The following is a 23,739-nucleotide window of genomic DNA, read 5'->3' on the forward strand; positions in this document are numbered from 1 at the left end:
GAGTGCTTTGGATTACAAGCATGTTTCTGGAAGGAATTATATTCGCAATCCAAAGTTTTACTGTATCTTTATATTTGTAGTTTTCCAGTCTCATCTCCATTTCCTGTCATTGTGTTTGCAGTTCCTCCTGGAGGTTCCGGAACAGACCAGCGGTGTGGATATCGGCAGAGTGAGCGTAACAGACCGAGACCTCCGTGGCTCCCCCAACTGGCTGGTGCAATTCTCTATCACCGCTGGGGACCCCCAGGGTGCCTTTGCAATTCACACAGACCCCCAGACCAATGAGGGGATCCTGTCTGTTGTCAAGGTAATCGCAGTATCCAAACTTTGGGGGTCAGTGTCTGCAGGGCCGTCTTTAATATTGATTGGACCATGGACAAACATTTTCTTGGGCCCTCCTGAATCCACTTATCAACTATTTGTGGGCAGTGTGGGCTCAAGGGGCAGCTTTTTTGGGCCCCACACCAATGACTGGACCCTGGGCAGCTGCCCCTTTTGCCCTGTGTTAAAGACAGCCCTGAGTGTCTGTCACCGTTATATGTATTGAGGAGCCTCAAATTACCTTTTTTTTCTATTATATTTTTGGATACACTAATAAATTGATGGCAGCCGTATTTATTTAATTTAAATTCCTTTTATTTATTTAACTAATTTAATTTTTGTAAATCAAACATTCTTAGAATTATTCCACTAGGAGGCGCCATTTTTAAATTTTCATGTGTCAGAAATAGGCCTGGTCCTTCAGTGGTTAACCACTTTTATTCCTTGATACTGGCTTTTGACATTAATAAATGCAGAAATTGGATGAAAGGTTTAGCTCTGGGAAATACTTTTTGAAAGATAAATAGCGCATTTTATATACAACTCTATAGATCAGACCAAAATGAGGGACAAATGAGGAGGACACAGGAACTTTGTTCCAAATCAGGGACAGTCCCTCTAAATTAGGGATAGTTGGGATCTATGCCAGTGTCAGATCTCTGAGTGGTAAGTCTGTGGGCACAGCACTGGATAGGAGGAGAGTATTACAGCAGGAGCAGCACAAGTCTCTAACAAGTCATGTTTTCTAGGTGTTTTCGCATTGTATTATAATGTATCCAGTGACATCACAAAGCTCAGTAAAATGCCTCTCTCTTGTATTCTGCAGCCTCTGGATCACGAGGGGACAGCCATGTATAACCTGACCGTGTCCGTTCAGAATGAGGTCCAGCTCCTTCCTTCGGTTCCCCGGACTTCCCGCTCAAAAGCGCGCGTCACTGTGATTGTGAAGAATTTAAATGAGCCCCCCGTCTTCCTGGAAAATCCCATGCTGGCAAGAGTGAAAGAGGGGAGCCCCCCGGGGAGTGACGTCGCGGTGTACATCGCTGTAGATCCGGACAGTGGTCTGGCCCAGGACATCCGGTGAGCTGTTGTCCCACGTGTTGTGATGTTGGCACCATAGATCCATTATTTATTTCTGAACTTAGCAATGGCAGTTAATGACTTTCCAATGGCAACTTTGGCTTTTCCAACATGGCAGTTAATGGCTTTCCAATGGCAACTTTGGCTTTTCCAACATGGCAGTTAATGGCTTTCCAATGGCAACTTTGGCTTTTCCAACATGGCAGTTAATGGCTTTCCAATGGCAGCTCTGGCTTTTCCATCATGGCAGTTAATGGCTTTCCAAAGGTAGCTTTGGCTTTCCCAACGTGGCAGTTAATGACTTTCCAAAGGCAGCTTTGGCTTTTCCATCATGGCAGTTAATGGCTTTCCAATGGCAACTTTGGCTATTCCATTATGGCAGTTAATGGCTTTCCAATGACAACTTTGGCTTTTCCAACATGGCAGTTAATGGCTTTCCAATGGCAGCTTTGGCTTTTCCAGCATGGCAGTTAATGGCTTTCCAATGGCAGCTTTGGCTTTTCCAACATGGCAGTTAATGGCTTTCCAATGGCAGCTTTAGCTTTTCCAACATTGCAGTTAATGGCTTTCCAATGGCAGCTTTGGCTTTTCCATCATGGCAATTAATGGATTTTCAATGGCAGCTTTGGCTTTTCCAGCATGGCAATTAATGGCTTTCCAATGGCAACTTTGGCTTTTCCAACATGGCAATTAATGGCTTTCCAATGGCAGCTTTGGCTTTTCCATCATGGCAGTTAATGGCTTTCCAATGGCAGCTTTGGCTTTTCCAACATGGCAGCTAATGGCTTTCCAATGGCAGCTTTGGCTTTTCCATCATGGCAGTTAATGGCTTTCCAATGGCAGCTTTGGCTTTTCCAACATGGCAGTTAATGGCTTTCCAATGGCAACTTTGGCTTTTCCCACATGGCAGTTAATAGCTTAGCAATGGCAACTTTGCCTTTTCCATCATGGCAGTTAATGGCTTTCCAATGACAACTTTGGCTTTTCCAACATGGCAGTTACCTCTCCCGCCGCCCATAAAGGTGATTCCATAGCGAATCCCCCGCTGGGACCACCGTTATGTTAAAGCAGACCGCCCGCTGTTTAAAAAAATACCCTGGCCTGCTCTCTACAGTCCATCTCTGATCTCACTACCTCCACTCCGATGGAATATTTGTGTAGGTCCTATGATAAGCACACTGGACACATTTCGAAAATATATGGTATTCTTACCTCCACCTCTGTCAAACTATGATATATGCATAAATGGGAACAGGACCTTGGTTCCACTTATGAACTAGAGGACTGGCTCCAGATGGCCCAGAATGCCTCTAGGTCATATATGTCAATACCTCTTTAATAAAGGCTAATTTTAAGGTCTTAATGCGATGGTATATGGTGCCGACACGTATAGCTGCTTATGCTCCGGGGGCCCCGGCGACTTGTTTTCGTGGCTGTGGCCCTCTGGGGCATGGTTCTACATATTTGGTGGACCTGCCCCAAGGTAAAGAGGTTTTGGATCAGGGTGTATAACTTTATATATTCTCTCACTCAGGTTAACCTGACCAAGTCTCCTGAACAGGCTTTGCTTGGACATTCTCCAGGGCCGGTGCCCCGCCGGGCTAGGAAATTGGTGGCGTTTATCTTTATGGCAGCCAGACTGGCAATTGCGTGCTCATGGCGGTCCCCTACTGTCCCGTTTGACCTTGTCAAAGATAAGTTGACCTGGATCATGCTAAGCGAACGCCTCTCGGCCACTCTTGTGGATAGGCGCTGCCAATTTGATAGCGTATGGGAACCCTGGATCCACTACCTATCGGCCTCTTTGTAATTTTTGCCACAGGGGCCCCTTCAGCCTATACAGCTTAGTCAACTTGCCCAGTAAGTGCCCACTCTTGGACTGTCCTTACTGTTGCAGAGTGTGATCACTGGGTGCAGCAGAGTCCATTCAGATCAGACATTGTGGAGTAAACAGGAACTGGCTTCTTTATTGGAACATAACACAGAAATCAAAGATGTCACCTCATTGTAATAAGAACAACAGAACAGGAAGAGATAACCAACAATTTCAGTACAGTGTACAGGATATTACAACACATCATAGAAATGCATAGCATATCACTGAGCATTAGCGACATCTAGTGTCCTATTTGTGAACTGCAGTTAATGTGCTAAGCTGAAAGCTGTTGTATCTCCAACACTTACTTCTTCCTCCTCCTGCTTCTTTTCTTTTCCGTTTCCCCTTTACTTTCTCTTTGTCTCTACTCCTCTTGTCCTCTTGGTTATTTTTGTGATTCAGCTACAATGAGGCCATAAGACGTCCACCTTTCCGGAGCGCCCGGGCGGCGGCCTGAACGGGGCTGCCGTGAGTCCTGGACTTTCTGGTTGCTATCGGTGTTGGGGACAGTTATTGCTCCTCGAGTTGATCACCTGGCACACGTGCTATATTTCTTTTTTGCCATGCATGCCTCATGTACCTATGATGTTCCACTGACCATTGTTGCCGGTGTTATTTATGATACGTTTTATGTTCACTTGAATTTGACATGTTTGATTTGTTGGTGATTGTTACCCTTGTTTTTGAAAACTTAAAGCGGAGTTTCGGTCACAAAATTGACATAATCGATTTTGGGCCATCCGCTTGCTCTTGGTCACCTGAAAAATAAATGCATAGTTACGATTTTTTTTTTTGTTTACTTACCTTGATATTGAAGAAAATATACTCACCTTCCTTCCACTTCCTCCCTCTGCGGCCGCGGCCCGCGCCGTCACTTCCTTTTTGCATTGATTCCTGGGAGCTGAACGTCATCGCTCCCAGGAATCAATGCGCCTGCACCGGCCCCTCTTGTCACTCCCGGTGTCATTCCCTGCTAAACAGCTTCTGGGCATGCCCAGAAGCTGTGGAGGGATGACGCGCCCGCACCGGAAGTGACGAGCAGGGCCGGTGCAGGGCATTCTGGGAGAAGAGGACACACAAGAGGATCGCGCTGGCTTCAACTGCCCACACCAGAGATGGCAGCGCTGGACAAGACATTTTCAAGGTGAGTATTTCTTCTAAAAGGTAAGTGCAACCCGGGACAGTTCAGAGGCTATCCATTGTGGAATGTACTAGCCCTGACTGTCCCGGGGGGATTTTTATCTAAATTTCACCCCCGTGGCCGGAACTCCGCTTTAATAAAAATTATTACAAACGAAAAAAATACCCTGGTTATGGCAGCTATCTGTTATCTGCCGCCATAACCCCGGTTTTAACGTCAAAGTACCGACGTAAATACACGGCAGGTGGTCCATATGTGGTTACCCCGGAATATGTGAGATTCTGTGTACCCCCCATGATGATCGGTGTAAATTGTTGGTTTAGGCTGGTGAACGCACGTTTGTGGTTGAGACAAATTCTAGGAACGTTTTAATGTCTGATATTACAAAGCTGCCTCCATTAATAAATCCCCGCGTCCTCCTTCTCCAGTTACTCTTTGGTCTCTGACCCGGCAAATTGGCTGCTCTTGGATCCACAGACCGGAAAGATATGGACCACCCACACCATGGACCCAAAGTCCCCCTTCCTGCAGGGGGGGTGGTACACGGCGCTGATCAGAGCCACTGACAATGGTGAGAAATCCTAAACGCACGCCTGTCCCCCTTTATATAATTGTGTTTTTTCTGCATCAGGTGACCCAGTGGAAGACCGCCCAGTTTCTGACACTTTTTGATTTCATGGGATATTTTTTCTTTTTGCTAGAAAATTAGTTAGAACCCCCAAACATGATATATATATATATATATATATATATATACATATATATATACATATATATATATATATACACACACACACACACACACACACACACACATATATAGATTTTTTTTAAATCAGAGGCCCTAGAGAATAAATTGGTGGGTTTTGCAAATTTTTGTCACCCTGTATTTGTGCAGCAGTTTCTAAAATGCAGTTTATGGGGGGGGGGGGGGGGATACACTTTTTTAAATTTGTATGCAAAAAACACAATACATGTCATTATTGGTGAGATACTCCTAAAGGGAAATCATGTCTAAAGGGATGCACACTCTGACACTTTCCTTGATAGAGCCCTGCAGGTGCAGCAGCTGATTGATAATTATAAAGTCACTCCCATTCACATTCACTCTGAACTTGGACACAGAGAAACACACAGCTATTTCTTCAGAATGACAAAAGGGAGGAATATGCAACAAAGTTTGTTATAATCACTGCAATGTACGGAGATCACCCAGAGGGGGGAGGGGTTTATTCTCAGCAAAAGTGGAGTTACTCTTTAACATGTTTACATATACATGAATGCACATATAATCTAATGGGAAATAACTTCAATTGGTACCAATGGTGGGGCACTATTCCTCCCACTGACACCAATGATGAGGCACTACTCCTCCCACTGACACCATTGATGGGGCACTATTCCTCCCACTGACACCAATGATGGGGCACTATTCCTCCCACTGACACCAGTGATGGGGCACTATTCCTCCCACTGACACCAATGATGGGGCATTATTCCTCCCACTGACACCAATGATGGGGCACTATTCCTCCCACTGACCCCAATGATGGGGCACTATTCCTCCCACTGACACCAATGATGGGGCACTATTCCTCCCACTGACACCAATGATGGGGCACTATTCCTCCCACTGACCCCATTGATGGGGCACTATTCCTCCCACTGACACCAATGATGGGGCACTATTCCTCCCACTGACCCCAATGATGGGACACTCTTCTTCCCACTGACACCAATGATGGGGCACTATTCCTCCCACTGACACCAATGATGGGGCACTATTCCTCCCACTGACCCCAATGATGGGGCACTATTCCTCCCACTGACACCAATGATGGGGCACTATTCCTCCCACTGACACCAATGATGGGGCACTATTCCTCCCACTGACCCCATTGATGGGGCACTATTCCTCCCACTGACACCAATGATGGGGCACTATTCCTCCCACTGACCCCAATGATGGGACACTCTTCTTCCCACTGACACCAATGATGGGGCACTATTCCTCCCACTGACACCAATGATGGGACACTCTTCTTCCCACTGACATCAATGATATGGCACTATTCCTCCCACTGACACCAATGATGGGGCACTATTCCTCCCACTGACACCAATGATGGGACACTATTCCTCTCACTGACACCAGTGATGGGACACTATTCCTCCCACTGACACCAATGATGGGTACTATTCCTCCCACTTGCACCAATGATGGGGCACTATTCCTCCCACTGATACCAATGATGGGGCATTATTCCTCCCACTGATACCAATGATGGGGCATTATTCCTCCCACTGACACCAATGATGGGTACTATTCCTCCCACTGGCACCAATGATGGGGCACTATTCCTCCCACTGATACTAATTGTTAGGGCACTATTCCTCCCACTGACACCAATGATGGGGCACTATTCTTCCCACTGGCACCAATGATGGGGCACTATTCCTCCCACTGACCCCAATGATGGGGCACTATTCCTCCCACTGATACCAATGATGGGGCATTATTCCTCCCACTGACACCAATGATGGGTACTATTCCTCCCACTGGCACCAATGATGGGGCACTATTCCTCCCACTGATACCAATTATAGGGCACTATTCCTCCCACTGACACCAATGATGGGGCACTATTCTTCCCACTGGCACCAATGATGGGGCACTATTCCTCCCACTGACACCAATGATGGGACACTATTCCTCTCACTGACACCAGTGATGGGACACTATTCCTCCCACTGACACCAATGATGGGGCACTATTCCTCCCACTGATACCAATGATGGGGCACTATTCTTCCCACTGAAACCAATGATGGGGCACTATTCCTCCCACTGACACCAATGATGGGGCATTATTCCTCTCACTGACACCAATGATGGGGCATTATTCCTCCCACTAATACCAATGATGGGACACTATTCCTCCCACTGAATCCAATGATGGGGCACTATTCCTCCCACTGACACCAATAATGAGGCACTATTCCTCCCACTGACACCAATGATGGGACACTATTCCTCCCACTGACACCAATGATGGGGCACTATTCCTCCCACTGACACCAATGATGGGGCACTATTCCTCCCACTGACACCAATGATGGGACACTATTCCTCCCACTGACACCAAAGAGGGGACACTATTCCTCCCACTGACACCAATGATGGGACACTATTCCCCCAACTAACACCAATGATGGGACACTATTCCTCCCACTGACACCAATGATGGGACACTATTCCTCCCACTGACACCAATGATGGGACACTATTCCTCCCACTGACACCAATGATGGGACACTATTCCTCCCACTGACACCAAAGATAGGAAAGCGTTTAGTCCAGCTGGACCCCAGAACATTTTCTACTCTCACTGGTCACAGTCCGGCCACACTAAAGTCTGAAGGACAGAAAACTGGCCCTTTGTTTGGAAAGTTTGGAGACCTCTGACCTGGGACAAGCAGGACTACAGAGCACCTTTGCTTCTTCTCTTCTCTTTGTAACATGGGGGGGAGGTGTTCTGTAATCCACAGACAGCCATGATATGTGCAGCACAAGCAAAGAGCACAGAGGGGTTAGCGGCTCACAAGATTTCTGGCAGGATCAACATAATTTTTTTCACATTTATTAAACCGATCTAACAGAATGCTTTCAGTTGTATATTTAACAGAAAATAAATGGAGACACTAATAGAAGTTGATTGGTGAAATAATCTTTACATCTCAACAAAGATGCTATTTAGATCCACTCTGCACTGTTTATTTCTCACAGCCGTCCCCCCACTCAGTGCCACGGGGACGCTCTCGGTGGAGGTGGTGGAGCTGAACGACCACGCTCCGGTGTTACAGCAGCTTTCCGCGGAGCTGTGCAGTGACCCGCGTCTCGGCCAGGGCGCCCTGCTGAGTGCCGCCGATGAAGATCTGCCACCCCAGGCCCACCCCTTCCGCTTCCAGCTGGATGAGTCCTCCAGGGTGTGGACCCTCAACTGGAGTGTCAGCGACCTCAATGGTGAGCTAGAAAAGAGACTCTAAGTATATGCAAAGCAATGGGTGGATTTATTTGGGGGGGGGGGGGGGGGGGGATTTTGCACAAAGCCAGAAATATTCTGAAAGTGGTTGTAATCCTCAGGCATGAAAAATAACGCTAAAGTAAAACCTTGGATTGCAAGAATAATTAATTCCGGAAACATCCTTGTAATCCAAAGCACTCTTATATCAAAGCGAATTTCCCCATGAGAAATAATGGAAACTCGGATTATTCCTTCCACAAGTCCTTCAGTTTATCGTCCATTGAAAAAGATTCTAGCAATGTGATTGGTTGTATAACCATAAAATGTCCATCCACAAATGGCGCCTCCACAAGGGGCAAAATCCAGGAGGAGCTACAGAGTATAAAAGAGAAAAGGGGGCGCCTCCAAGCAGGGGCATAACTACAGGGGTTGCAATTGCAACTGGGCCCCATGCTCCAGGGGGCCTGTGCGGCTTCCCTGTACACCTGGATAGGAGGGGGGAGGGGGCAGCATGTAGAGAAATCACTGTCCTCCTTTTTCCTCTTGTAGCTGCAGGAGGAAAATGGAGGAGATTGGTTCCTCTGTATGCTGCCCCCTCCACTCCTCCTATCCAGTTCACTTGTGTTCTGCTGTCTCCAGGCCCCTGTGTGCTCCCCTGGTCCCCCCTCCCCTACTGTGCCCCCCCCTACTGTGCTCCCCTACCCTGGTCCCCCCCCCCCCTTCCCACTGTGCTCCCTCCCCTCTGCTGCCGGCTGCTGCAGGGGATGTGTCACAATAGAGAACCAGGAAGGGTCAGTAAATATGTAATTTACCAGCTCCTTCCTTTTCTGAATGGACAGAGTCATAGTCAGTGACATTGTAAAAAATAAAAAATAAAATGATAAAAAAGAATACAATTAAAATACCAAAAAATAAAAACTACTGACACCAGTGGGTGAACTTCCAGGATCGCAAAGGTCACACTTGCGACCGGACCCTGGCATTCCACCACCGTGGGGAGGCCCCAAGATGGCAGGAAGGGGGGGCCACTGCAGAACTTGTGAAAGGGTCCCGCTGCGGGACCGTAATAAAGGGCCCCACAATGAGAGTAAAGGTAAAGTCAGAACTTCCTGTATTGGTGACAACAGTGCAAGAAATATCTTTGGTGTCACCAGGACAGGAAGACATAAAATCCTGGCTGATGTTGTGAGGAGTGCAGAGAGAGGGGTGATAAAGGTGTGATTCTGGTCTCTCCCCCCCCCCAGGTACCCACGCCATGCTGGAACTGCTGACTGAGGTGGAACCTGGCCTCTACCCGCTGCCTTTGTTGGTGTCAGACTCTGGAGACCCACCCCTGGCACAGCTCCACGTGCTGAATGTCACCGTGTGCCAGTGTGACGGTGCGGGCATCTGTAGTGGCAGCGCAGCCTCGCTCTTCAGCTCAGGAACCGGCATCAGCCTGACCGCCCTCATCATCATCATCAGCAGCATCGCCCTCCTCCTGGGTGAGTGTCCCCATGTACCCAATTCAGGGTGGGTGTCACCTCTGTGTGCCAAACTATGGGAGCCTCTGCTGGTGCGGGGTGTAATTACCTCTATTTTATACAGTGCAGGGGTGGGATTACCTCCATTTTACACAGTGCGGGGGGATTACCTCCATTTTACACAGTGCGGGGGGGATTACCTCCATTTTACACAGTGCGGGGGTGGGATTACCTCCATTTTACACAGTGCGGGGGTGGGATTACCTCCATTGTACACAGTGCGGGGGTGGGATTACCTCCATTTTACACAGTGCGGGGGGGGATTACCTCCATTTTACACAGTGCGGGGGTGGGATTACCTCCATTGTACACAGTGCGGGGGTGGGATTACCTCCATGTTTATTCTATTCCAATCTATTTTATATTTTTTTTATTCTATTCCTTTATTTTCTATTCTGTTCTGTTTTATTCTATTGTTTATTTTATTTTTTTTGGAAGATGGCTATATTATTTTTTAAATTCTATTCTAATCTATTTCATTTTTTTCTATTCTTTTCTCTTACTTTCTATTCTGTTTTATTCTATTATATTATATTCCAATCTATTTATTTTCAATTCTTTTCTTTTCTATTCTATTCTGTTTTATTCTATTCTTTTCAAATTTTGGAAGATGGCTATATTCTTTTTATTCTATTCCAATCTATATTTTTTTTTCTATCCTATTCCTTTATTTTCTATTCTTTTTTATTCTGTTGTGTTTTATTTTATTCTTTTCATATTTTGGAAGATGGCTACTGTATGTTCTTTTTATTCTTTTCTGTTATACCAGTCTATTTTTTTTTCTATTCGATTCTATTCTTTTATATTCTATTCTGTTCTATTGAGGTGGGCTAGGAAATGAGCTTGGCTTTGCTTGGCTTATGTTCAAGTGTCCTAAATCACAGTGTAGGCCTTTGCAAGGGAGGGGGGGGGGGGGGGGGGGTTGGACCCAACTTCCACTTCACCCGTAAGGAAAATACGCCATTGTGGGTGGAAGAGATATTTAATGTTGCAGATTTTCCTGGTGGTTTGCTCACCTCTGATGTTTTCTTCCGTGTATTTGCAGTGTTGATTCTGCTGCTTCTCATGTTTCGTTGCAACTCCAGAAATGCAGCCGACAAGGGATTACTGTCCGAATCCGAGGATGACGTTCGGGACAATGTCTTCAACTACAACGAACAGGGAGGAGGAGAAGAGGACCAGGTAGACCAATCACCTACAGACATCATATTCCCCTGACTGTGATACTAATATAGGTTAGGGTTAGGGTTAGGGTTTTTATCATTTGGGTTAGGGTTTAGGGTAAGGGTTAGGGTTAGGGTTTAGGGTTTAGGGTTTGTGTTCGGGTTAGCGGTTAGGGCTTAGGGTTAAGGTTTAGGGGTTAGGGTTTAGGGTTAGAGTTTAGGGTTAGGGTTTAGGGATTGGTTTAGGGTTCAGGTTTAGGGTTAGTGTTCGGGTTAGCATTTAGGGTTAGGGTTTAAGGTTTAGGGTTTGTGTTCGGGTTAGCGGTTAGGGTTAAGGGTTAGGGTTTAGGGGTTAGGGTTAGGGTTTAGGGTTAGGGTTTAGTGTTAGTGTTCGGGTTAGCGTTTAGGGTTAGGGTTAGTGTTCGGGTTAGGGTTAAGGTTTAGGGTTAGCATTTAGGGTTAGGGTTTAAGGTTTAGGGTTTGTGTTCGGGTTAGCGGTTAGGGTTTAGGGTTAGGGTTTAGTGTTAGTGTTCGGGTTAGCGTTTAGGGTTAGGGTTAAGGGTTAGTGTTCGGGTTAGGGTTAGCGTTTAGGGTTAGCGTTTAGGGTTAGGGTTTAGGGTTTGGGTTAGGGTTTAGGGTTCAGGCTTGGGTTTAGGGTTAGGGTTTAGGGTTCGAGTAAGGGTTTAGGGTTTAGGTTTTAGGGTTAGGGTTTAGTGTTAGTATTCGGGTTAGCGTTTAGGGTTAGGGGTTAGTGTTCGGGTTAGGGTTAGCGTTTAGGGTTAGGGTTTAGGGTTAGTGTTCGGGTTAGGGTTTAGGCTTAGGGTTAGTGTTTAGGGTTTAGGGTTAGAGTTCGGTTTAGGGTTCGGGTTTAGGGTTAGGGGCTAGGGTTTAGGGTTCGAGTTAGAGTTTGGATTTTGGGTTAGGGTTTGGGTTTAGGATTTGAGTTAGGGTTAGGGTTTAGGGTTTGGGTTTAGGGTTGAGGTTCAAGTAAGGGTTTAGGGTTAGGGTTTGGGGTTAGGGTTTAAAAATAGGGTTTGGGGTTAGGGTTTAGAGTTAGGGTTCGGGGTAAGGGTTGCCCTATTGCCAGTTCAGACACAGAAGAGGGTGTGGACTTAGGACAAGGGTTATGGACACACCTCAAAGGTCAGGAGGTGTGGTCTCAGCGGTCAAAGGTCAGGAGGTGTGGCTGACCTCCACCATAGTGCTAATGAGTGAATTAAAGAAGAATTTCAGCCTAAGTCTAACTAAGCTTAAAAAATGTTCCCCCTCCTGCTGCCTATCCTGTCGTGTTAATTTAGTTGACTAAAATATTTTTGTCGACTAAAATATGACTAAAACTAAAATTACATTTTAGTCAAAAGACTATAACTAAAACTAAATCGAAAATTGACATCAAAATAACGCTCCTCTGCTGGCAATTTCTAAATCAGCAACAAATTTCCATCCAGAGCCGGTAATAATCGCACATTAATGTTTAACCACTTCTGGACTGGAAGGTTTTACCCCTTTAATGACCAGGCCATTTTTTTTGCGATTCTGCAGTGCGTTACTTTAACTGACAATTGCGCGGTCATGTGACGCTGTACCTGAATAAAATTGATGTCCTTTTTTCCCCCCAAACAGAGCTTTCTTTTGGTGGTATTTGATCACCTCTGCGATTTTTTATTTTTTTGCGCTATAAACAAAAAAATAGCGACAATTCTTTCTGCTATAAAATTTTTCATAATTTTAGGCCAATTTGTTTTCTGCTACATATTTTTGTTAAAAAAAATTGCAATAAGCGTATTTTGATTGGTTTGCGCAAAAGTTATCCCGTCTACTAACTACGGGAAAGATTAATGTCTTATTTATTTATTTATTTTACTAGTAATGGCGGTGATCAGCGATTTTTTTTTGCGGGACTGCGACATTGCGGCGGACAGATCGGACCCTTGACTGACATTTTTGACACTTTTGGGGGGACCAGTGACATTACTACAGTAATCAGTGCTAAAAATATGCACTGTTACTGTACTAATGACACTGGCAGGGAAGGGGTTATCACCAGGGGAGATAAAAGGGTTAAGTGTGAGCCTAGGGGGTGCTTTCTAGCTGTGGGGGGAGGGACTTATGAAATTACCATAGAGACATGTGATCCTATATAGAAGGATCACAGGCGCTCTGTGATCATTTCAGAGAGAAGATCAGTCAGCTGTGTTTACAACATCCGACCGCCCTCTCTCAGCGGGGAGCGATCGCGGGTGCCCGGCTGCAATCGTGGCCGCTGGTCCCATGGATCCCCGCTGTCTAGTGGGGGCAGGAGCGCACCTCTGGTGGCACACGCTTGCCCCCAGGAGTGCTCCCGCAAACTGACTTACCCCTACGTCGATTCGCGCAGCCGAGCCAGACTGACGCAGTAAAACTGCGGCGGGCGGTCAGCATGAGGTTAACAAAACATGATTTGTGGATAATGCGCTGGGCCCACACGCCTTCCTTGTTTCCTATACTTACATTGGGGCCTTGATGACCAACTTACCTTTGCAAACCACCATTGCATAAAAAGGGAATGACCACTCTTACCTGGGGCAAGGCTGCAATCTATATAAAATTATTCCAACAAAAAGCTGGCCACTCGGTGCTTCTTCTTAAAGCAAACTATTATTGGTGCACAAAAGCAATGACATGTCCATAAATGCTAACATGTTTCCGCCGTAGCCTTCCTCAGGAACCATTTTTTTAGCACAACAGCAATGACAGTATCCATAAATGCTGACGTGTTTCGGCCGTAGCCATCCTCAGGAACCATATTTTTAGCACAACAGCAATGACAGTGTCCATGAATGCTAACGTGTTTCGGCCATAGCCTTCCTCAGGAACCATATTTTTAGCACAACAGCAATGACAGTGTCCATAAATGCTAACATGTTTCGGCCGTAGTCTTCCTCAGGAACCATATTTTTAGCACAACAGCAACGACAGTGTCCATAAATGCTGACATGTTTCGGCCGTAGTCTTCCTCAGGAACCATATTTTTAGCACAACAGCAACGACAGTGTCCATAAATGCTGACGTGTTTCGGCCGTAGCCATCCTCAGGAACCATATTTTTAGCACAACAGCAATGACAGTGTCCATGAATGCTAACGTGTTTCGGCCATAGCCTTCCTCAGGAACCATTTTTTTAGCACAACAGCAATGACAGTGTCCATAAATGCTAACGTGTTTCGGCCGTAGTCTTCCTCAGGAACCATATTTTTAGCACAACAGCAACGACAGTGTCCATAAATGCTGACATGTTTCGGCCGTAGTCTTCTTCAGGAACCATATTTTTAGCACAACAGCAACGACAGTGTCCATAAATGCTGACGTGTTTCGGCCGTAGCCATCCTCAGGAACCATATTTTTAGCACAACAGCAATGACAGTGTCCATGAATGCTAACGTGTTTCGGCCGTAGCCTTCCTCAGGAACCATATTTTTTGCACGACAGCAATGACAGTAGGGCTTGGGTGAGTCTTGCATGTGTTTAATCTATGTTATGGCTTTCCTTGTCTGATTCGGGTTATGACCTAATAGCTTTAACCTGAGAACCTCATTAGGAATAATATAATCTGTTGTGCTTAAACAGGACGCCTATGATATGAATCGGCTCAGGAACCCCTCCATGCCAGTGCCGCCATCACCCCGTCTAAAGCCCCCCATCCGCAGAGATGCACCCTACAGCCAGACATTGCCTCGCTACCCACGGAGACCGTCCGACCGTCCTTCCGACATCGCAGACTTCATACATGATGTGAGTTTTTCAAATATTGTTTTTTTCCCCTTGCTCTATGGGTAACTCTACTTTTGTGGTGGGGAAAAAACAGCAAATAAAGAAAAAACAATATAGCGTATACAATTGCAACACAAATCATATTGTAATTGAATGTTATTAAAAATTACATATAGTTACATAGTTAGTCAGGTTGAAAAAAGACACAAGTCCATCTGGTTCAACCCAAAACAGTAATGAAAAACCCAACCATACAATCCCATATACACAATCCTATACCCGCCCCAACCATACAATCCCATATCTGCCCCAACCATACAATCCCATATACACAATCCTATACCCACGCCAACCAAACAATCCCATATCTGCCCCAACCATACAATCCCATATACACAATACTATACCCACCCCAACCATACAATCCCATATACACAATCCTATACCCGCCCCAACCATACAATCCCATATACACAATCCTATACCCTCCCCAACCATACAATCCCATATACACAATCCTATACCCTCCCCAACCATACAATCCCATATACACAATCCTATACCCACCCCAACCATACAATCCAATATACACCATTCTATATCCACCCCAACCATACAATCCCATATACACAATCATATACCCTCCCCAACCATACAATCCCATATACACAATCCTATACCCTCCCCAACCATACAATCCCATATACACAATCCTATACCCACCCCAACCATACAATCCCATATACACAATCCTATACCCCCCCCCCAACCATACAATCCCATATACACAATCCTATACCCCCCCCAACCATACAATCCCATATACACAATCCTATACCTGTCCCAACTGGGGGATTGTTTGTAGAATTTTGAGGAAAATAATGAATTTAATCCATTTTGGAATAAGGCTGTAACATAACAAAATGTGGAAAAAGCGAAGCGCTGTGAATACTTCCCGGATGCACTGTAATAAATGTTGTTTTTAGATATGAAATGCGTTGTCTTTGGGGAAGTTTATGCACCTCTGAAAGTTCCATCTTCTGCTTTATTCTTTTGATTATACCAATAGGGATGTGCAGGGCTTTATTTTCAGCAGGAACGCGGGGAAATGCAGTTCCGGCACCTCCAGCACTGACTGTATGTAATGGCATCAGTCTCCCGCAGAGTCTATTGATGCTGGCTGCTGGGGGATCTATTCTATCTGGAGCGGATCTATTTTTGCAGAGGGGGTCTATTGTTGCTGAGGGGACTGTTATTGTTTGGAGAGATTATTGTTATTATTATTATTATACAGGATTTATATAGCGCCAACAGTTTGCGCAGCTCCAACATGAAGGAAGACAATACAGTTACAATACAATTCAATACAGGAGGAATCAGAGGGCCCGGCTCGTTAGAGCTTACAATCTAGAAGGGGGGGGCAAGTGAAACAAAAGGCAATAACCGTGGGGGATGAGTTCATGGAGAAAATGAAAGTATAGTTGTTAGGTGTGGGTTGGATAGGCTTCTCTGAAGAGGAGGGTTTTCAGGGATCATCTAAAACAGGGGTGTCAAACTCAATTTCATTGCGGGCCACATCAGTGTTATGGTTGCCTTCAAAGGGCCGGGTATATCTGTAAGACTGGATGTCCATAGCACTCCCCACATCCGATGTCAAGAGCCCCCCACCCTCCTTTAAATTATAGTTCACCCCTCTTATCTTGTGCTTCTGCCGGGGAGAAGACGGGGAAGGGGCTGGAAAGCAGAAAGTGCAGAGTCTGGAAGAGGACCAGAGGAGGGCTGTAGTCAACTGCCAGAATCTGCTGAATGTCAAGACCAGGGGATGCGGAGACAAAGGGGTGCTGCAGCTGTACACAGAGGGGTAGGATCTGTAGAAAGTTCTGTCCTTCTTTCTGCTGCCGACTCCTGAGATGGGGGAGGAGGGTGGAAGAGACCAGTGCCTCCACGGCTGCACAGTGACGTGCAGGATCTGGGGGAGGAGTTCTGTCATCTTCTCTGCTGCCAACTGCTGAGACAACATGGGGCGAGACTAGGGGGGTGCCATGGCAGGAGAGGTGTGAGGGCCACATGAAATGGCCTGGCGGGCTGCATTCGGCCCATGGGCCTTGTGTTTGACACATGTGGTCTAAAAGCTAATAGAGTAGGAGATAATCGGACAGAATGGGGTTCCATATAATTGGAGAAGCTCTGGAAAGTCCTGGAGGCGAGTATGGGAGGAGTTGACGAGGGAGCTAGAGAACAGGAGGTTTTGAGAGCGATTAGGTTGGTATTTTGAGATAGATTTACTGTTGAGGGAAGGGTCTACTGTTGCTGGCTGCTGGAGAGTCTATTGATGTTGGCTGTGGGGAGATCTGTTGTTGCTGCCGGGGGTCTATTGTTCTTGGCTGCAGAGGATATACAGTGCCTTGCGAAAGTATTCGGCCCCCTTGAACTTTGCGACCTTTTGCCACATTTCAGGCTTCAAACATAAAGATATAAAACTGTAATTTTTTGTGAAGAATCAATAAGTGGGACACAATCATGAAGTGGAACGAAATTTATTGGATATTTCAAACTTTTTTAACAAATAAAAAACTGAAAATTTGGGCGTGCAAAATTATTCAGCCCCCTTAAGTTAATACTTTGTAGCGCCACCTTTTGCTGCGATTACAGCTGTAAGTCGCTTGGGGTATGTCTCTATCAGTTTTGCACATCGAGAGACTGAAATTTTTGCCCATTCCTCCTTGCAAAACAGCTCGAGCTCAGTGAGGTTGGATGGAGAGCGTTTGTGAACAGCAGTTTTCAGTTCTTTCTACAGATTCTTGATTGGATTCAGGTCTGGACTTTGACTTGGCCATTCTAACACCTGGATATGTTTATTTGTGAACCATTCCATTGTAGATTTTGCTTTATGTTTTGGATTATTGTCTTGTTGGAAGACAAATCTCCGTTCCAGTCTCAGGTCTTTTGCAGACTCCATCAGGTTTTCTTCCAGAATGGTCCTGTATTTGGCTCCATCCATCTTCCCATCAATTTTAACCATCTTCCCTGTCCCTGCTGAAGAAAAGCAGGCCCAAACCATGATGCTGCCACCACCATGTTTGACAGTGGGGATGGTGTGTTCAGGGTGATGAGCTGTGTTGCTTTTACGCCAAACATAACGTTTTACATTGTTGCCAAAAAGTTTGATTTTGGTTTCATCTGAGCAGAGCCCCTTCTTCCACATGTTTGGTGTCTCCCAGGTGGCTTGTGGCAAACTTTAAAGGACACTTTTTATGGATATCTTTAAGAAATGACTTTCTTCTTGCCACTCTTCCATAAAGGGCAGATTTGTGCAGTATACGACTGATTGTTGTCCTATGGACAGAGTCTCCCACCTCAGCTGTAGATCTCTGCAGTTCATCCAGAGTGATCATGGGCCTCTTGGCTGCATCTCTGATCAGTCTTCTCCTTGTAGGAGCTGAAAGTTTAGAGGGACGGCCAGGTCTTCGTAGATTTGCAGTGGTCTGATACTCCTTCCATTTCAATATTATCGCTTGCACAGTGCTCCTTGGGATGTTTAAGGGCTCTTTCACACGGCCGCTCCGTGTGAAAGCTCCGCTGCGGGACTTTTTTTTTTTCACGGAGCGGATGACATTTGTGTCATCCGCTCCGTAAGTCTGCATATCATCCCATCCGTTTGCGAATGATATGCGGACTTAATGTAAGTCTATGGGCATTGCGGATGACACCGCTGACATCCGATTTTCCTTCCTTTCCGTTTTTTGAACGGAGGAAAAATAGGGTTCTGTTCCGTTCCAAAAAACGGAACAGAACTGAAAGGAGGAAAATCGGATGTCAGCAGATGGTATTCCGCTGAGATCCGCAATGCCATAGACTTACATTATGTCCGCAAATCATCCGCAAAAAAATAGGATGATTTGCGGACACACGGAGCGCCCGTGTGAAAGAGCCCTAAAGCTTGGGAAATCTTTTTGTATCCAAATCCGGCTTTAAACTTCTCCACTACAGTATCTCGGACCTGCCTGGTGTGTTCCTTGTTCTTCATGATGCTCTCTGCACTTTAAACGGGCCTCTGAGACTATCACAGTGCAGGTGCATTTATATGGAGACTTGATTACACAGGTGGATTCTATTTATCATCATTAGTCATTTAGGTCAACATTGGATCATTCAGAGATCCTCACTGAACTTCTGGAGAGAGTTTGCTGCACTGAAAGTAAAGGGGCTGAATAATTTTGCACGCCCAATTTTTCAGTTTTTTATTTGTTAACAAAGTTTGAAATATCCAATAATTTTCATTCCACTTCATGATTGTGTCCCACTTGTTGATTCTTCACAAAAAATTAGTTTTCTATCTGTATGTTTGAAGCCTGAAATGTGGCAAAAGGTCGCAAAGTTCAAGGGGGCCGAATACTTTCTCTAAAAGGGGATTAATGGGAGATGGGTAGAAGGTGGATCTAAGGGATGGTGCTCAGGGGTGGAGAAAAGGGGTGACTCAGAAAGTGGGAGTTCCTCCACCTATTCTCTAATAAAAAAAAAAAGTCCTGGGGATGTGATGGATCGTGTATTGGCCAGCAGCGAATATTTTTTATATGTTTTTCCTTACTAGCTGGTTTGATGGTCTTCAATAACCGTATCTCCTTCATCTTCTTCCAGGGATTGCGGACAGCAGATTCCGATCCCAGCGTCCCACCATATGACACGGCCTTGATTTACGATTATGAGGGAGAGGGTTCCGTGGCCGGCACTCTGAGCTCCATCTTATCTAGTGACAGTGACAACGATCAGGATTACGACTATTTGCAGGATTGGGGTCCACGCTTCTGCCGCCTGGCCGACATGTATGGACATGAGTGACTGTGTCCAACCCCACCACTGACTCTACCGCAAGACTTTCATTCTTCATTTAACTTTGAAGCTGAAGTTCATCTATCAGGGAACAATCATTAACAGGCTTTGCAGAAGACGTTACTGAAGGAATGTGAAGTGTATATATTTATGACGGGACAGTATTGACCTATTTTTTTACAGTTGAGACGTCCTTAGCATGATCAGAAAGAAATGACTGCGTAAGTCTCATTGACTAATTGGTTTGGTAAAAAAAATGTTTACAATAGTAAATGGACAAAGGGTTTTTTGTATAAGTTAAGACTAGAAAAAAAAAGTGAGAACAGGGACCATCTTGTGACAACAAGACAATCAAAAATATTAGGTGATGCTGGCCATTGGCGCCCAATGTTATTTATGGTGGGAGCGTTACATTTTGACCACAGTTGGAGTTGTGAACCCATACAGAAATGAAGGGTGCCGTTCCAGGCTCCAATCAGTCGTTGTCCGCTATCAGCCGCAGGGAATGCAGGCAGGGAAGGAGCTCTTCTCAGTTCTGTGAATGCAAACAAGGAAAAGGAGGTGGTCCTGAATGCCGCACATCACACAAAACCCTGTTAGTAAGAGCAACCAGGCCATGCCCTCTGACATGTTTCACCCCAACCACAGGGCTTAATCATGGAGGTCCATGACTAAGCCCAGTGGGTGGGGCGAAACACTTCAGGAATGTGGCCTGGACATAGTTCAAGGGTGAGGCTACTCTTACTAGCCATACATACATACATGCCCTCTGATGTGTTTCCCTCCCACCCAGTGGGCTTAATCATGGAGGTCCAAGACTAAGCCCAGTGGGTGGGGCAAAACACGTCAAGAATGTGGCCGCGACGTAGTCGGGGCCGAGGCTGCTCTTACTATCCATACATACATGCCCTCTGACATGTTTCCCCCCCACCCATTGGGCTTAATCATGGAGGCCCATGACTAAACCCAGTGGGTGGGACGAAACACGTCAATAATGTGGCCGGGATGTAGTCAAGGCTGAGGCTGCTCTTACTATCCATACATACATGCCCTCTGACGTTTCCCCCCCACCCACTGGGCTTAATTATGGAGGTCTATGACTAAGCCTAGTGGATGAGGCGAAACACATCAGGGCCATGGCTTGGACGTAGCCTAGGTTGAGGCTGCTCTTACTACGTGATATGCGGCAATTGGGTTGGTTACTGTTACACATTGAGTTGGTTACTGTTCTTGTGCGTTGAGCACCCAGCACATCGTGTGACATATGACTAACTGGGGACTCACAAATAAGATTTTGGACCACGTCAAGTTTACAAAGGAAGGTATGTGGAGCTACAGCGCAGAGCAGAAGAGGTTTGTGATCGGCTAAAACAAATTTCCTATCTGCGCTTCCTCACTGCTTTTCCCGTTAGGATATTTCAGATCCAGGACAGAAGTTTCAGTTGACGTGGCACTGTATTATAGCTGGACTGACCCTGTCTCCATCAGAGGCCACTAGTAAAAGAAAAGGGGCATTCAAGAGGCGCTGGGACTTTGTTATGAGTTTAGTAACTAAAGTAAGGTAGTGAGAGGGTAAAAATATTTGAAGAGCCCACTGGCTCAGGTTAGGCTGCTCGCAACAGACAAGGCCACCCTCCAGTGGGTACTCCAGCAGGTTACCAAAAAAAAGATGTGCATACAGGGAAGGTGTGCCACACCAAAAGATAAGAGTCCAAATTAATTTATTGATATTGTGTTGAGACAGCCAAACTTTGTTGTAGCCCTGATGAAGGGGAAATCCCTTTGACCCCCCAAAACACGTTGGCTGTCTTTTAACACAATATCATTAAATGTATTTGACTCCTATCTTTTGGTCTGGAGCTCCTTCCATATACGCACCTCTGTCAGTGGCCACACAGACAGTGCCTTGTGATAAACTAGGATTTGTCAGGGGAGGTGAAGCTGGGTGATGACCACAATCTCCAGCTTGTAGCAGATGGATCCAGAAGTTACGGTTGGGATAAGGGATGGGAAAAACACAGAAAGTAGGAATAATGCAGAAGTTATATAAAGGAATGCTGGACGGAATTACTTCTGATAGTGCTGCAGTATGGGTAAAAAAATGGAGATGGAGGATCAGGTTCGGTATAGGGGGAGCAAAGGGTTCTGGAACTGTAAGTAGTGCAGCATAATGCTTCATGCAAGTAGCTCAGTGGTTCTCGTCTGAGGAACTCCTTGATAGCTCCAGATTGCTTAGTATAATAAAAAAAATCATTTTGTGTCATTCTTTTTGTCTTGTGTTTTCTATTTGCCCTCACGGCAGTAAGACAGGTAAGTGCCTTGGATTATCTTCATCTCGGCTCCGGTTTCTTATTAGGAAGTGCTTGGCCATGCTCCCTGGTGTAGCGCATGGACCCGTGACAGGTCCCTCTGGTTGTCCCAAGTTCTATTCCCGAATGGGTGCAAGCAGCAGTTTCTCACACAATAACCAGGCACTAGGTGTCTTTTTGAAGTGTAAAGCCGGTTACATTTGGTTGGGGAGCACGGTGAGCCTTGGGAAGGGATACTCCAACTCTAGTGCAAACAGAAACCGAGGACCTGTACTATGGTAGTAGCTAAACTCCTCAGGATCAACCTCTTGTGGTAAGAGATAGTGGACATTCAGCTTTAGGTGAAGACTACTTTGGAAGCAGCCCTAAGCCAGAACTCTGGAGAAGTCTCTCAATGGGTTAGGCAGCAACAGTCTCTCTAGGATAGGGGTATCAAACTCAGTTGCATTGCAGGCCGCATCAGCGTTACAGTCGCCCTCATAGGGCCAGTTGTATCTGTAAGACCCGATGTCCAGAACACCCCTCCATACATCAGAAGTCTACAGCCCCCCCACATCACAGTGCACCCCTCTTACCTTGTGCTGCGGCTTGGAAGCTGGAGGTGGAGCTGGGAAGCAGAACTTGTAGGGTCTGGAGGAGGGCTGGAGTCAGCTATCGGAGTCTGCTGAGACCAAGGGAAGTGGAGATTAGGGGGTGCCACAGCTGCACAGAGAGGTGCAGGATCTGTAGAAGAAGTTCTCTCCTCCTCTGCTGAGAATGGGGGGGGGGTGTGGCTAAAACAAACTTCTCCATGGCTAAAGCACAGGATCTGGTAGAGGAGTTCTGTCCTCCTCTCTAATGCTGACTGCTGAGACAAGGTGGAGGGTGCAGATGAGAGCAGTGTCACAGTTGCAGGAGAGGAGCAAAGGGCTACATGAAATGGCTTGCAGGGCCAGATTCAGCCCACAGGCCTTGTATTTGACATGTGCTCTAGGATCTCTCTCTCTCTCTCTCTCTCTCAGGCCTCGATTCACTGTATCCCTATGTACATGGCTGCCTCCTAGTACCAGCCAGACCCTGTCCCAAGCCAGATCCTCAGCAGCCTTTCTCCTCAACTTTAGTGGGACCCTCAGCTTTCCCTAAGGCTAGAACCTCATTAAAACTGCAGTCTTCAGCTTATCTGCCCAGAAGGGGAGCAACCCCTCAGGCTAGTTCTCCTCCACCAGGACAAGGACCCTGCTCGTCTAGGTCCCAGACTATTTATACACACCTCAGGCCCCCTTCTAGAGGCTGTATGAATATTCAGCCCAGGGTCTCTTTCTTGAAACCTACTATATTCCACAACCAACTAAAAGACAGGGGGATGTAGTTTAGCCTTCACATCACACCCAACCCCAGACAACACTTAGATCTGGAATCCTCAAACTATGGTGCTCCAGCTGTTGAGGAACTACACTTCCCATGAGGCATTGTAAAACTGACATTCACAGACATGACTAGTCATGATGGGAATTGTAGTTCCTGAACAACTGGAGGGACATAGTTTGAAGATCCCTGACTTAGACCTTCACCTTGCCCTTTACTTACAAGCTTTCAAGGGAAATGTGAGACTAGGTGCCACCGTTGACCATCTGTTGCTAGCAGATGTAAATTTATTAAAATGATCCGGGATGCCACAATTTTTCTATATCCTACACAATTCTCCTGTGTGTGGGTTGTGGGCTCTCGATTAAAAAAAAAAATA

General features: G+C 46.0%; 1 protein-coding gene across 1 annotated transcript in view; it reads left to right on the forward strand.

Annotated features, from left to right (window-relative positions):
• Positions 1 to 20,263, forward strand: part of CDH15 (cadherin 15) — a 76,460-nt gene extending 56,197 nt beyond the window's left edge. Inside the window, exons 7-14 of the mRNA XM_082269601.1 lie at positions 122 to 307; positions 1,148 to 1,401; positions 4,847 to 4,989; positions 8,205 to 8,441; positions 9,687 to 9,926; positions 11,011 to 11,147; positions 14,734 to 14,898; positions 19,516 to 20,263. Coding sequence (XP_082125727.1) covers positions 122 to 307; positions 1,148 to 1,401; positions 4,847 to 4,989; positions 8,205 to 8,441; positions 9,687 to 9,926; positions 11,011 to 11,147; positions 14,734 to 14,898; positions 19,516 to 19,716 — 1,563 coding nt within the window. The 3' untranslated portion in view covers positions 19,717 to 20,263. The remainder of the gene's footprint in view (positions 1 to 121; positions 308 to 1,147; positions 1,402 to 4,846; positions 4,990 to 8,204; positions 8,442 to 9,686; positions 9,927 to 11,010; positions 11,148 to 14,733; positions 14,899 to 19,515) is intronic.
• Positions 20,264 to 23,739: the final 3,476 nt, after the last annotated feature.

The sequence above is a fragment of the Pelophylax lessonae genome (assembly GCF_965119305.1).
Source record: "Pelophylax lessonae genome assembly, chromosome: 10".
Classification (NCBI taxonomy): Eukaryota; Metazoa; Chordata; class Amphibia; order Anura; family Ranidae; genus Pelophylax; species Pelophylax lessonae.